General features: G+C 32.6%; 7 protein-coding genes across 7 annotated transcripts; 6 read left to right on the top strand and 1 right to left on the bottom strand.

The window, feature by feature from the left end:
- Positions 1-6: 6 nt before the first annotated feature.
- On the top strand, positions 7-303 carry EIN_462280 (hypothetical protein; the record flags this gene model as incomplete). The annotated part of the gene is made up of 2 exons (XM_004256605.1): positions 7-118; positions 200-303. Coding segments are annotated over 2 exons (216 nt in total), but the record flags the coding sequence as incomplete, so codon positions are not given.
- An 818-nt stretch (positions 304-1121) lies between these two features.
- On the top strand, positions 1122-1568 carry EIN_462270 (hypothetical protein; the record flags this gene model as incomplete). The annotated part of the gene is made up of 1 exon (XM_004256604.1): positions 1122-1568. One exon carries the CDS (start codon positions 1122-1124, stop codon positions 1566-1568), a length of 447 nt encoding a protein of 148 aa, XP_004256652.1.
- Positions 1569-1790: 222 nt separating this feature from the next.
- EIN_462260 (hypothetical protein) lies at positions 1791-2303 on the top strand (the record flags this gene model as incomplete). Its single annotated transcript, XM_004256603.1, has 1 exon — positions 1791-2303. One exon carries the CDS (start codon positions 1791-1793, stop codon positions 2301-2303), a length of 513 nt encoding a protein of 170 aa, XP_004256651.1.
- A 184-nt stretch (positions 2304-2487) lies between these two features.
- Positions 2488-3855, top strand: EIN_462250 (hypothetical protein; the record flags this gene model as incomplete). Its single annotated transcript, XM_004256602.1, has 1 exon — positions 2488-3855. One exon carries the CDS (start codon positions 2488-2490, stop codon positions 3853-3855), a length of 1368 nt encoding a protein of 455 aa, XP_004256650.1.
- Positions 3856-4560: 705 nt separating this feature from the next.
- On the top strand, positions 4561-5871 carry EIN_462240 (hypothetical protein; the record flags this gene model as incomplete). Its single annotated transcript, XM_004256601.1, has 1 exon — positions 4561-5871. One exon carries the CDS (start codon positions 4561-4563, stop codon positions 5869-5871), a length of 1311 nt encoding a protein of 436 aa, XP_004256649.1.
- Positions 5872-7342: 1471 nt separating this feature from the next.
- EIN_462230 (actin binding protein, putative) lies at positions 7343-9751 on the bottom strand (the record flags this gene model as incomplete). Its single annotated transcript, XM_004256600.1, has 1 exon — positions 7343-9751. The coding sequence occupies one exon, from the start codon at positions 9749-9751 to the stop codon at positions 7343-7345; it is 2409 nt and encodes an 802-aa protein (XP_004256648.1).
- A 3160-nt stretch (positions 9752-12911) lies between these two features.
- On the top strand, positions 12912-13906 carry EIN_462220 (hypothetical protein; the record flags this gene model as incomplete). The annotated part of the gene is made up of 1 exon (XM_004256599.1): positions 12912-13906. A coding segment is annotated over one exon (995 nt), but the record flags the coding sequence as incomplete, so codon positions are not given.

The following is a 13906-nucleotide window of genomic DNA, read 5'->3' as shown; positions in this document are numbered from 1 at the left end:
AATAGTTTGTACAGGGGAAATTCATATTACAAAGAATTGAAATATGACGTTGTCTCACTCCAATCTCAAGGATTTGACGAACGATCGGTCGTTTTGGTCGAAATGATTGATGGCACAAGTTTGTGTTTTATTATTCATTAATAGTTTGGAACTAAAATAAATTAGTTATTTGATGATATGAAATTGTAATCATTTGTAGAACTTAAAAAGCCAAAAGTCAAACCCCAACAAAACGAAGAAGATGATTTTGTTGAGGAAGTCATGTCCTCTCTCTCACAAAATGGAGTAATTGATTTTGAGTAAGATATTTTATTGATTTTTTGATTGAATAATAAATTAAAGTAATAGTTTTATATAATTATATTTTATATGAGTTGTTTTATATGAAACTAATTTCTTTTAACACTTTTGTTATAATAAATAGATTAATGAAATATAAAAAAGAAAATATTTAATTACAGTTAATAATTGACAATAACTTTTCATATTAATTATAATTGAACATTTCAAAAACATCAATGTTTTGTTTAAATATTTGTAATAAACTCAATTTTAAAAGTTATAATGTCAATTTATTAAAACTCAAAGAAACCAAAATTTATGTTGTTGTTTGAATAAAGTTTGTGTATTTTATGTCAAAAAATACAAACAAATAAAATTTATTTTCAATACCAAGTGTTAGACTCAGAATTGAAATAATTTCACATATTAACTCATTTGAAATAAGTTAATTGGTGAATTTTAACTTTTAAAATTAAATGAAAAATGTTTTGATGTTTTTTTAAATATATTAAAATAAAATAGTTATTTTGTAAGTTATATATAATATACATATACACTATTTGTCAAAAAAGATGTTGTTTGAACATTGAAAGTTGTTTTAAAACACAAGGTAATATTAAAAACAAAAAATGAAAAGTGTAAATTATTTTAATTGAGTAATATCAATCAAAATATTTATATTTATTATTTTTAACTGTTTGTTAACATATATCAATTGAATCTAAAATAGTGTTATTGGTTCGGAGGATATAAATTACCAGTTTTTTTTGATACAAGTAACTACGAGTGTTGTCATCAAGTCAGGGTATATAAACTAATTTGAATTTAATAATACAAAAATGTTGTTCTTTGCTTTGTTTGTTGTTCTAAGTGTTGGACAGCCAAGAGACTTAACATTGAAAGAGTGTCCATATACTTCGAAAAGTCCAGACATAAATGTTAACAATATATTTGTGTATGACGATAAAGACAAGAAGTCTGTGTCATTTACACTTGTTATCACTTCAAACAAGGAACTGACAAAGGCTGGTCTTTCTTTTTCTGCAGATTCTTTTATCATGCAACAGTACACTGGACACATCGATATTCAAACAGTTGATTTGATTTTTGCAATTGGGAAGGAAGGTAAAATCGAAAAGGGAGTGCACACTCTTAAAATAGAAGTTCCTTACTCACAACTAAGCACTGTGGCAAGTTATGTGCTCACTTTTGATATTTCATATGGAGATGAGCAATTGAGATCGTGTGTGAATGTCGACTACAGAGCATCACCTTCATCAAATTAAGTCAACACTTTTGGTATGTTATATTTTGATATGTAACAAATAATACAAACTATAAATAGTTAATACTTCAATTATGTAAATAACAATGGAACAAGTTGTAATGTTAAGTGACCACAAAACATAATTTGTCAGAACACAATTCTGAGAAGTTGTGACACGAGAAGAGTTATTTGTCACACTTCTAATTGTAATAATAATGGTGTTATGTTATTACACATTCAGATGAATAGAATCACTTTAGTTGTCATCAGGCGAATGAACTTGATAACCACAATGATTGGAGTAACAGTGTTGTTATTATTTATAATACCGATATCGAAGTCACAAGAAAGAATATTTGTGTTGGACAAGTGCATCTTTTCACTTGACAACCCCGACATTCAAATCACAGAGATCAAAGGGAGTGACGACAAGAAGAGTCACAAGGTAATGTTTGGAGTTACAATTGACACAAAAAGAGAGATCAGAAAGGCGCAGTTTTACTTTGAAGGTGATGGCTATGTCTTTCACTTATTGATTGGACACGTGAACATCAAAACGTTTGATTTGGTAGAGTTGATAGGTGAAGAGGGTGTGATCAAGGTGGGCAAACGAGAAATAGAAGTTGGAGCGAATTACAGTGTTCTCCACCCATATGCAAGTTATGTTCTTGTGTTCAAAATCATGTATGGCGACAATGAACAGTTAAATTCGTGTGTGATGATCGACTACAGAGCGCCACCGCCATCAACATGAGTTGATAAAGTTGTTTGATTTGTTTTTGTTTTGTTTTAATTGCGATGAAAGTAATGTATAAGTGATGTGATAAGTTGAGGTAATATAGTAATTATTATAATAAAAGATAATTATAATGATAATGATTGGTTAGTTACATGACGACTAAAAAATGATTTAAAAAAATGAATAAAAAAAGAGAAGCATGTCATTCAGGCGATGTGGAGAGGCAACACAACAACAGCGTGCGACGCACTGTGTGCTGAGGCAGTCGAGGAGAGACAGACTGTTTGCACTGATGCACACAACACCACGTGACAGCAACAACAGCAGTGTCTGTGCGAGTAAAGGAATTTTGTGTGGAGTGATGAGAGGGGTGTGTGGTGGAGTCAATGGAAGTGACGACTATCAAGGGCGTGAAGTGATAAGTGTGATGAGTGTGCCGACGATGTTGTGTGATGGAAGGGAGTGGACCTCCCACAAAATGCCGTGTTATAGTGAGGATGAGTGTGAGAAGTGTGTTTATGTAGTCCACTTTGTCTTTGTAGTGCGTCTTTTGATGATTCTTGTACGTGAGAGGCGGTGTGTGACGTGTGTGATAGAGACGATGTGTAGTCTGTGTGTGTCAGAGCGTGTTGTGTGTTGGTTGCTCACACGAGTTGATGTGATAGAGGAGTGTTGTCTGTGTGATGTGTGTTGTAGTGATGATGTGTGTTGTGGTGTGTCGGCACTGCTCGCAACACTCAGCGAGTCGCTCACTTTCAACACAACACACATCAAAAGTGCTCTTCGTCTTGTCGGCGTTCTCTCGCATTGCAGCAATGATGTGGTCTTTCTCAACACGACGCGTGCGATGTGTTCTCTTCTCAAGCGCAATGAATGCGCTGATGCCGTCATGCGCAGTGGTTATGTGATGTGCTGTCTCATCAAATTATCAAAAGCATCGCATCAAAGCGACAGCAACGATGCCAAAGAGAGTGGCAACACACAACATCTCTCTGTTGCATTGGAAGCACTCGAATATCTGACACACCACATCGTTTGCAGTCACACACCATCAGACTTCATCAAAATCCTCAAAGTTCTTTCTGAAGTGATTGCAACACAACAAATGTGTGTTGTCACTCGTATCTTTGACATCACCCGTTATGCACTTGCCTCACATGACACTGCTGTGATCAAATGTATCACACAAAGTCGCATCTTTTCGATGTGTTGTGATGTGTTGTGTTGTTGGAATTTGTCCATCTTCACTGAAGCGGCTCAACTGCTTGCTGCTGTGATCGATGCCAATTTGTCATCACAAACACTGTCTGACACTCATGTCATTTGTGCTATGAATTGTGTCCTCATGTCTCAACAAGTGACTCCAACTCTCATCATCATCACATCTTTGCATCAAACACTTCACACTCTCAACATCACTACAACACTCTCTCTATTGTCAGCGTTCAATCAATTTGGGCTGACTGACACTATCAAGTCTTTGGCTTCTTCACATCACACAAAACTCGCACTGCCAGCTCTCAATCTCTTTCGTCTCTGTGAACTTTTATATGCTAAAAATCAATGAAATATTACATTAACACTTTAAATAACATTGAACAAAATTCAAGTGGTCTAAAAATCGGGGAAATCTCGAGTTTATTAAATAAATTTCCGTTTTTTTAGAGTTTATTTTATGTGCATAAACAATACACAAGCCAAAAAAGGAAAATTGTCAAAAATTGGATTAATATCCCTAGAAAAACAGGTCAAAACAAAAATAAGGGCGTTATTTTAAGTGTTAACTATTTTTTTCTATTTTAATACTACATAATGAAACTCCATTAAAAACTTTTATTTGGAGTTGTTAGTTGTTTTAATATAATTAGTGATTTGTGGTTGATACTTTAATTTATTTTATAATTATATTATTAATACATAAGTATAATTTATTTAATTACATATATATTAAATATATCTTATAACAAGATTTTTTAAGTAAAACAAAAAAACTATTTTTTTATTAGAATTTGTAGTTATTTTCTTAAAAAATTTTTGACTTACAATTTCCTGATTATTTAATATTAAACTCTGTAATTAAATTTAATAAAAAAAGTGGTGATTTTAGTTCATTTTTTAATTTTTTTTGATTTTTATTGGTATTTTTGTGAAGTTATTATAACCTAAACAATTATAATACATTAATTATATAATAAACCATAAAAAGTAACAATTTTTTTCAATTAATCAATTTGATTTCCTCAAGAAGGCGTAAAGAACTAATAAAATCTGAATGAATATCCGTCGAAAAAATCGACTCCGTGTAACTCAAACCCCTCAACCAATAACTACAACATATGACACAAAGCTCACAACACGAACAGAAGTCAGAAAGTACTTAAAACACCATCCACAAGAACCTTCTTTAGACTTCTTACGTTCATTCTCTGAACCTCTTCCTCACAAGATAGTGATCAATCCAAGTCCCGAACTCGAAAAGGACATCGTCCGTGTTAATCTTCCTCCTCCAAAGCCACTCACCCAGAAAGAGTATCAAAGTCTCATTGGAAAAGTTCTCTTCGCGTTGGAGGCTGCTACTGGCTCGTATTACCCACATCTTATCAATGCCACATCATCACTTCTATATTTAGATAAGTCGCCAGAGTTTGCGTATGGAGTGCTCCACGCGCTTGTCAACAAAATTCCGGAGTACTTCACACCGTCGATGACTGGTGTATTGGCTGATGTGGAAGTTGTGAAGCGCCAGATGTTCATTCGGTCGAACGTCGAGTTGTCGCATGAAATTTCTGCGGTGGTATCGAGGTGGCTTGTCTCGTTTCTGTCGACTGATCTTCCATTGTACACGTTTGTTGAGTTGTTACAACTTCTTTTGGTACGAGGGGCAAGTGTGTTGGTCTCAAATTCTGTCGCAATGCTTTGTCGCATAGTAATTGAATGCAAAATTTCTGAAATAGAAATGATCTCATATTACCCCCGAACTTTTTATCGCTTTGGTAAAATATCAGAATTTAGCTCTCTTTATTTTATCGCAAACTATGAGCAAATGCATGCAGAGGCAAAGAGCGATGTTGAAATCAAGATAGCGAAGACTTTAAGTGTTGCAGCGATACGCGACGACATCGATGGCGTTGAAAATTTGTTTGGCTTTGATCGAGAGAAGTGCACATTGATAGTATCCAAGTCCGAGTCAGTGAAGAAAAAAGACCTTCAAATCATGTACCAATTTGCTGATCTTTTTTGGGGGCATTTCAGTGGAAGTTGGAGGAAGTTTGTGATTTGTGTTATAGCGTGGAAGATCTCAAGTAGTAATTGTTTGCGAGCACGGGCGTTATTTTGGGGGTTAAGAGAACGATGTAAAACAGTCCGACGAAAAACGGTTATACAAGCGATCAAGACGATGCTTGAAAAGAGCGAAATTAGTATTGATGACAACTTGGAGAATGTCTTCCCAGACAGTACCATCGACGAAACTTCTTTTGTGATGGCTGCACTTGGTTCGTTCGAGGAGTTATTTCAATATGGAGAATCGATGAACCTTGAGCAATCACTGTGGTATGACCAGATCATCAATTTTTTAATTTAGTCGTGTTATTTCTATTAATAGTATTATTATAATATATGTATGATATATTTATCATATATAATATTAGTATAAGTTACTAATAAAAATATTAGAATTGTACAATTAAAAAGAGCATCTAAAGACTAATACATGACTTGAATTACAATACAATAGTTACTCATCGAAAAGCATTGGGGCGTTTCTTCTTTTGACTTCGAACTCATTTTGTACGATAGCGCCATTGCATGAATTAAGTATTCGCTGTATCTCATCATCAACAAAGAGAGAGTTTGGTGTTATTGGTGAGTCAATTCTTTGAATCATCTGAGGGAAAATGGTTGGTTGGAAGTAGTCGGTGTTGTTGAGGCTCATTATTGTTCTTCTCGTGTGTGAACTCATCTTTTGAATAATACAAAGATGAATCCCTTTTTATTCTACTGAAAAAAGTTTCTGAAATGATTTCCCGAATTTTACTCGGCTCTTGGGCTATTTTTGTCTATATGATCAATGAAAAGTCGTGGAAGTTTTTCATCTCCGGATTTTTAAAATCTTCTTTGGAAAGTCAACACTACCCCAATCAACTTTCTGTGCTATTTTTACTGTATTTTTTCTTTTTTGATGAGATGACTTCCCATTCCTCCTGTATTAAAAGAATGTATAGTATATTTATAGTTTTTAAATTATATTTATTAATTAATTGGTTTTTAAAAAACAAAAATTTTATACCAAATAATATGAGGGCTATTTACTATAAATATTTTTTTACAGAACAAATTTATTATTTCATTTTTAATAAAAATTCTATCAAAAAAATGAGAGAGAAAAGGTTTTTTCAATGATAATGAGATTTCTTTATTCGTTTCTAGTTACAGTAAAACTATTATTCTAGTTCTTTTACTTTTCGGATGAAATCACAAACTAATTCACCTTTTTTGCCCTTCCAAAAATGTACTTTTTAAAACAATCTAAACTGTATTATACAGACTAAATAATAACAAAAAGCTTTTATGAGACAAATCATAATAGAAAGTCAATAAAGTATTAGAAAATCATCACAATTTGTTGTACAAAATACACTTGAAAAACGGGAAACTTTTCATATATGGAGGTTGAAGGGGTATTAAAAAATATCTGCAATTCAAAAGAAATGAAAAACCACTTTAGTCTTTTTAACCGCTTTCTATCTTTTTAATGGTTTTTAATAATAAAACAATAATAAATGTATAATACTAATTACCAACTCAAACAGAAAAATTCCTTATAGGGCTTTTTCAGCCTTCATAGTAAACAGTACCATACATTTTATTATATTATTATTATTCAAAACTATAAAACAAATTTTTACAAATTTGTTTAAGTATAATAAATTATAATAAGTTTATTATTTATATTATAATAACAGTATTAATTTTTTATTATAATATGATCTAATAATAGTTATATTATTAATAAAAAGAATAAATAACTAAGTAATGAAAGTATGACTTAAGAATTAGTTCACTGATTGTTTGAAAGGTGAGTTAGCGATGTGTCTTCTATTGAGTTTGCAATTGACGTTATAATCACCCTTAACAGCAGGGAGAGTATATGAGATGAAGTACTTTCCTTCACCGAGGTGTTTAATTTTAATCTTTTGTTCCTCGAGTTTCCCCTCTGGCCCGTCCAAGTCGACGGTGAATTTAGCTTTGCCGTCCTTTTGTATTTGTCCTCTTCTATTCTTTGCTTCGACAACAAAGCAGAAGTTTTCGACGCCACTTTCGTCGGCGTCTGCGTCTTCTTCGACTTCCAAGTAGTAAGGGGACTTAGCGACCTTATCGTTATTCAATGTGATCTTGACACGGATCTTCCCAGCCTCTGCCTTATAATGGACGTCATAAGTTCCATTTTCTTTATCGACGACTGTGCATGGTAAGTTACCTTGTTTACGTTGTCTGATCTTTTTGCCTTCAATTTCGGGCTCTTTACTTTCTTCTTGAGCTTTTTCGTCTTGTTTTGGTTGTTCTTCTTTAGTTTCTTCTTGTTGACTTTCTTCTTGTTTGCTCTGTTCTGGAGTGCCTTCAATAGTTTTTTGGTCTTCATTTTCATTTGAGGGGTTAACGGTGTCTTGTAACATCGCAAACATCTCATCGGCGCCGTCATCTTCATCATTGACTTCTTCTTCATTGTCCTTTTCATCGTCAGTGTCTTCCTTTTCTTTTTCGCCGTCTTTCTTCTCGTCGGTGATTATAGAGATCTGGTCGATAGTGACTTGGAACGGAGTATCTCCATGCTCAACCTTTTTATTATCAAAGTCCATAGCTTGTATAGTAAAGATATTATCATCTTCATCATTTGGTTCTGTTATGCCTTGTCCTTCGACTATACAGTTCTTCGGCTCGACTCCATTTAAGATCTCTGGTCTATACACAGACCCTTTGATGTCTTTAAATTCCTCTGGATGTTCCGGATCTTTTAATGTGATTTTGACTTCATAGAATCCGGGCTTCTTCGCTTTATATTTGACGTCATATGTCCCATTCTTCTTATCATTAACTTTTGGCGTTTGTACCTCTCCTTCAGGGTTCTTGACTTCAACTTTGAACTCGTCACCTCCTTTAGTGCATTTAACACCAGACAGAGTGACGGCTTGGATTCTAAAGACTGGGATTTTATCAATCCCGATCTTCCCATCAACGCCTGGCCCATACGCATATGAATTTAACAGACACGCTGTCGATGGATCTTGTAAGATCTTACAAGTGAAAGGCGAGTCTTTGATATGATCAAAGTTAGTAGGCACGTCCGGATTACGTAACATGACTTCCACTTGATATTCTCCCGGTTTAGTAGGTTGATACTCCGCATGATACGTCCCGTCCTCATTCTTAGTGACTTTAGCTTCAATTTCATTATCGTCTGGGTCGGTGACACAGACATCGAAATTAGTGTTCTCTGCTGGGTCGCAAGGTTCTCCATTTGACTTAATAGGATGTATAGTGAACTCCGCTGGGTCTCTCGAATTAGCTCCACCATTGACTCCCGGGCCTTCCGCATATGATTTAGTCGGATCTGCCGAATTTTTGTTCAATTCGACTTTGACGTCGACGGGCATCTCTTTAATTCTTTTGAGGTTTTCATTTTGAGATTGTTGGTCGTCTGTTTTCTTGTCATCCTGTTGTGCCTCTTCTTTTGGTCGATCTTCTGGGAGTTTGACCAAGACGTCGATATGGTGATCTCCAACCTCTTTAGCTGTGTAATTGACATCATAAGTTCCATCATTGTTATCAATAACTTGGACGTCAGCTGGAGTAGTAGGTCCAGTTACTTTGACATCGAAGACTAAGCCACCTTTTTTGAGTGGTTCATTAATTCTATTTCTTGCTGTTATTTTGAACGGCGCTGGGGTTTTAGTCTCTGCAGTCTTAAGACCTTCACCATCTGCTGTGCAATTCAAAGCGTCTGGGATCTCATCGTAAACATAAACATCAATTGGAGTGTTTTCTACTTGTTCGTCATTCACTTGAACTTCGACTTTATGAATGCCAGGAACTAATGGAGTGTATTTCACTTCATATGTCCCATCATCTTTGTCAACTACTTCACATGTAACTTCATTCCCTTGTGGATCAACTATCTTCACTTTAACAGCATCACCACCATGCTTGACTTCTTTGCCATTGTTGTCTCGGCCAGTTATGGTAAAGTCGGATGGGATGTTCACTTCTCCTGTTTTAATGCCATCTCCATCTACTGTGGAAGTTGCTCCCCTCATCTTTTTGGGTCGAAGCTTCACAGAACAATTCATATCATGTTTTTCTAAAAAGACTTTTAATTGAGTCACTAAAGGCTCGACATCAGCATCGGACTCTATGTTGAAATTGGGAGGCTCGTCTGGATTCACTTGTTGTGGCTGTTCAGTCATCTTCTGCTTTGATTTTTTAAAGTCCACTTATCCATTTCTTAACCAATTCACTCAACCCTAATGTCCCGATTTTGTATAGAAATCTCTAATAAGTAAGTTCAAAACGTCAAACTGAAAATGGACTATATTTTAGTGGTATTTGTGTAACGGACTTTTTCAAGAAGGAAACTTAAGCGGTTATTTTTTGCTTATATTAATGATTAAAAACAGAGAAATTTACCCGTATTATATGGGATTTGGTTGTTTATGTTAGCTGTGTTTAGTATGCATTTTTTCAATTTCCAGATAGAGGAATAAAGCTAGTTTTTATTAATAATGTACTAATTATCAACAATGCATAAACTCCCATTTAATTTGAATCGAAAATGGTGATGAAAAAAAACAATTTAAGATTACTTGGGTTGTTCAACTCTTTAAAGAACGGGAATTGTTATTTAAAATAATATTTCTAAAACAAGTTGGTAGTGAGTTTTTATCTTGATTAAATTGCTTTTTAAATACTTGGAAGAACATTTGAATTTCAAAAAAGGTGTTTAAAGTTGTGCTTTTTGTTATTTAGTATTATTTAAAATTAATAATTGAAACTATATCTTATAATAAGTTAATTTATAAAATATAGTTGTAATTATAGTTCATTAAACAATTTTTATTTAAGTTAGTTAATAGAATTTAAAACTTAAACGTTATAAGCATTTTATAACAATTAAAATTAAAAACAATTAATTATAAGTTATTAGTTGTTTTACTATATTGAAATACTTTAATAATCATTAATTTATAAAAATTATAATCAATAATTTTAATTTTGTTTTTTAATTAAAAAAAAGTTGATAATTAAAATAGTTCATATTATTATTAGTTGTAGAACTTTATATTATAATTTTATATACAATTAAAATAATTATATTTATACTTTAGTACAAATGATAATTAATTAGTAACATACTTTACTAAATTTTAATTATTATTTACTGTGTGTTCAATTATAATAGTTCATTCTATTTATTAATAAAAATAAGATCTGTTATTTAATATTACACAATAATTGAATATCAATTCTGTTGTTACTTTTTTTTATTATAACAACGTTTTAAACAATAAATTGTTGTTGTGTAATACAGTACAATAACACTCTTTATTGTGATATAATAAGACACGAAGTTTATCACAGGTGACTTTGACCAAATGATTTTAACCGATTAAAATAAACGAGACGCAAAAAAACGCGTTTAAAAAAATATAATCGAAATTTTGGTTATTGTTTTTGTTTAGATAAAATGTGTAAAATTATTTTTAGATTTTTTTAAATAAAATAACTAACAATTCTTTTGCAAACCCATTCTGCCGCACAAATCAACGAAAAATTTAATTGTAATAAGTTTGTCTTGCTATTCCGATGTTGTCACAGTTATGATAAAGATTTTTCTACTCATTACTAGTGTCTGGGAAAAAAATTGGTCGATTATGTTTCAGACCTAAAGCTAAAATCGCATTAGAATAATTGTAAAAACCTAGTGTCTGATCTCTTGTTGTAATGTGAAAACTGCTGAAAGATGCCTCTTCATACAATAGCAAATTTATATGTAATTTATTTTTAGAATTTTTTTCTCATTTTTATATTTATAGAAAAAAAACGCAATTTTTTGCGTCTCGTGCATTTTGCTAAAGAAAAAAAATACTATTGGCCGGTTAAAAACAATTAAACATCTTTAACAGGTTTGCTTGTTGTAAAAATAATAAGAGAAAACATAACTGAATTATTTTCAGTCCAAAAAGCATCAAATTTGTTTTATTTCTTTTTTATTATTATCATTCTCGACAAAAAGATTGTTTTAAACAAGATACTTGTGATATGAAAATTGTAGCACTTTCAAAAACAATAGAATGTCTTTCTGAATATGTCTTTATATCACTCTTATCATATATTATTATTATATGATATTCGCAATCTATAATATTGTAACCTTTATATAAAATATAATTATATAAAACAAAAAAAAATTTTGATAGTTTTTTTCACCTTAAAAATCATGAAAATTTTAATTAAATCATAAATAATTAAAAACAATTTTATTATATAATTTAATTTTTCATAACCAGAATTATAGTAAATAAAAAAACATTTTTTTTGAATAAAATTATTTTATTATTATTATTAATTGGTATATAAATTATAATTATAATAAAACAATAATAATAACTAAATACAAACACAAGTGACACGTAGTAACTATTAAATAGTTGAAATACAAATAATCATTAATAATGATAAAATAAGCTTTTGTTTTCTAAATTACAAAGAGAAAAGTTTCTTGTATTGATTGTTTTGTGACTAGAGTTGTATATTTTTATTCCAGAGTCACCAAAAATCAATTCTTTTCTTAGAATGCCAAATATTGAGCATAACAAATTCGGGAAAACTGAACTGATAACATATTTTGCTGTAAAAAAACATGATTGAATTAAAATATTATGATTGGACGTTTTGAGACTGATAAATGGTTCAAATTTCCCGTGTTTTTTCATATTTATAATAACCATATTAGTGTGTTCTATTTTTGTTATTATATTGAAAAAGCAATTCAAAAATAAAAGGCGTTTCACGCTTATAGTTGACTTAATGATGTTATTGTGAGTTTTTTACCACAAGAGAAATAACAAATATCACTTATTTTACAATAACGCCGGTTTTTTATATTTCTATGTTTTGTTACGCTCTTTTTCTAGATTTATATATGAAAACGTACCCGGCATTTTCTTGTTATTTGTTAAAACTCTGCCACTCTCTTGTTATATTTATCGATAAAATGTAAATAATATTAAAAATTGCATTTGAGGCTCCTCCTCAAGTACCAAAAACTTTTTCAACCCTTTCTATTCCAATGTCACATCAACATTTTTTATTAACCCGAATTTTAATATTTGAAAATTATTATTGTTCTGCATTTTTCATTATAAATTAAATAAAATTTAACTAAGATATTATTGTTTTTTTAATTTTGATTTTACCACCACAAATTCCAATACCTCTAGTTTTGAACTCATCCAATATGAAAAAATTAAACCAAACCTTTTTGATATTTTTCCAGTCACAAATAACACTTCCAACTGTGCCATTTAAACATGTTAATCTTGTTATTCAGATAAATAAAATATTCCAATGCCCCCACGTTCACTTCTCTATACAGTGCTTTTACTTTCGCTTCTCTTAGTCACTGTCTTCTCCCAAACCCCATCGAAAAAGACCAAAAGAACTTTAAAAAAGAAAATAAAACCAGATGAAACCGCAAAAGATCTTTGTATATACGATTTCATCGCAATGGATTACGAAGACCCCCATGTCACTCTTCAAACCCAAACCAATTGTTACAGTTTAATTCAAAATTACACTTCAAAAATACTTTCCTTCGACAGAGATTTGCAGTGTTACCTCCACCCCTCCAACTTTTATATCCACAAAGCTAACAACACCATTTCAAGGTGTGGTCAGGCTCTTCGTCTTGTAGGGCCGTCACAAAAGCAGTTCATTTGTTATGTAGCGGGGACTATGGAGTTATCCGCTCCAGACTTAAATAAAGATCTTCAGACTCGGATCATCGGCATTCAACGCCACAACTTAAATTACTTAACCGCCGGACTGACGGGCGCAGTCTCTTATATCTCTCAAGTCACCTTCTCACCAGAAGTCCCTGTACTTGGAGTAACCCCTTCTATTCATGTTGTTCAGAGAACAGAGAAGAGTGTTTCCTTACAAGTCATTAACTCAAATACAATCGTCGAAGCCGTCGAAGTCATCGACGGTAATCAAACCACACAGTACCCGTTGCGGCGTGACGGGCTATTTGTAGTGGACATCTCGAAAGGCCCCGTCGCGACACTTCGACTCCTCTCGGACTCCCACGAGAAGGTGTCGCTCCTCTGCGACTTCTCGAAAGGAGACGTTTTTGTGTCTGACTTTCACTTTTCTGCGAGAACGCCGCAGAAGTGTCGATTTCTAGTGGACGATGTGGTCTATCAGGAACACACGCGAACGAGTCTCCCGAGTGTTTTAAAGTGGCAGATTTGGCAAGGGACAGTGTCTGGGAGTGGGTCACAAATACCGGAAAGTGAAAGAGAAGTGTATATCAAAAAGTCAGATTATTATGAGAAAGAGGC

This window comes from Entamoeba invadens, assembly GCF_000330505.1.
Source record: "Entamoeba invadens IP1 unplaced genomic scaffold scaff_1105074726643, whole genome shotgun sequence".
NCBI lineage: Eukaryota > Evosea > Mastigamoebida > Endamoebidae > Entamoeba > Entamoeba invadens.
Note: the sequence above shows the minus strand (reverse complement) of the source record. Positions and strands in the feature narration are given on the sequence as shown.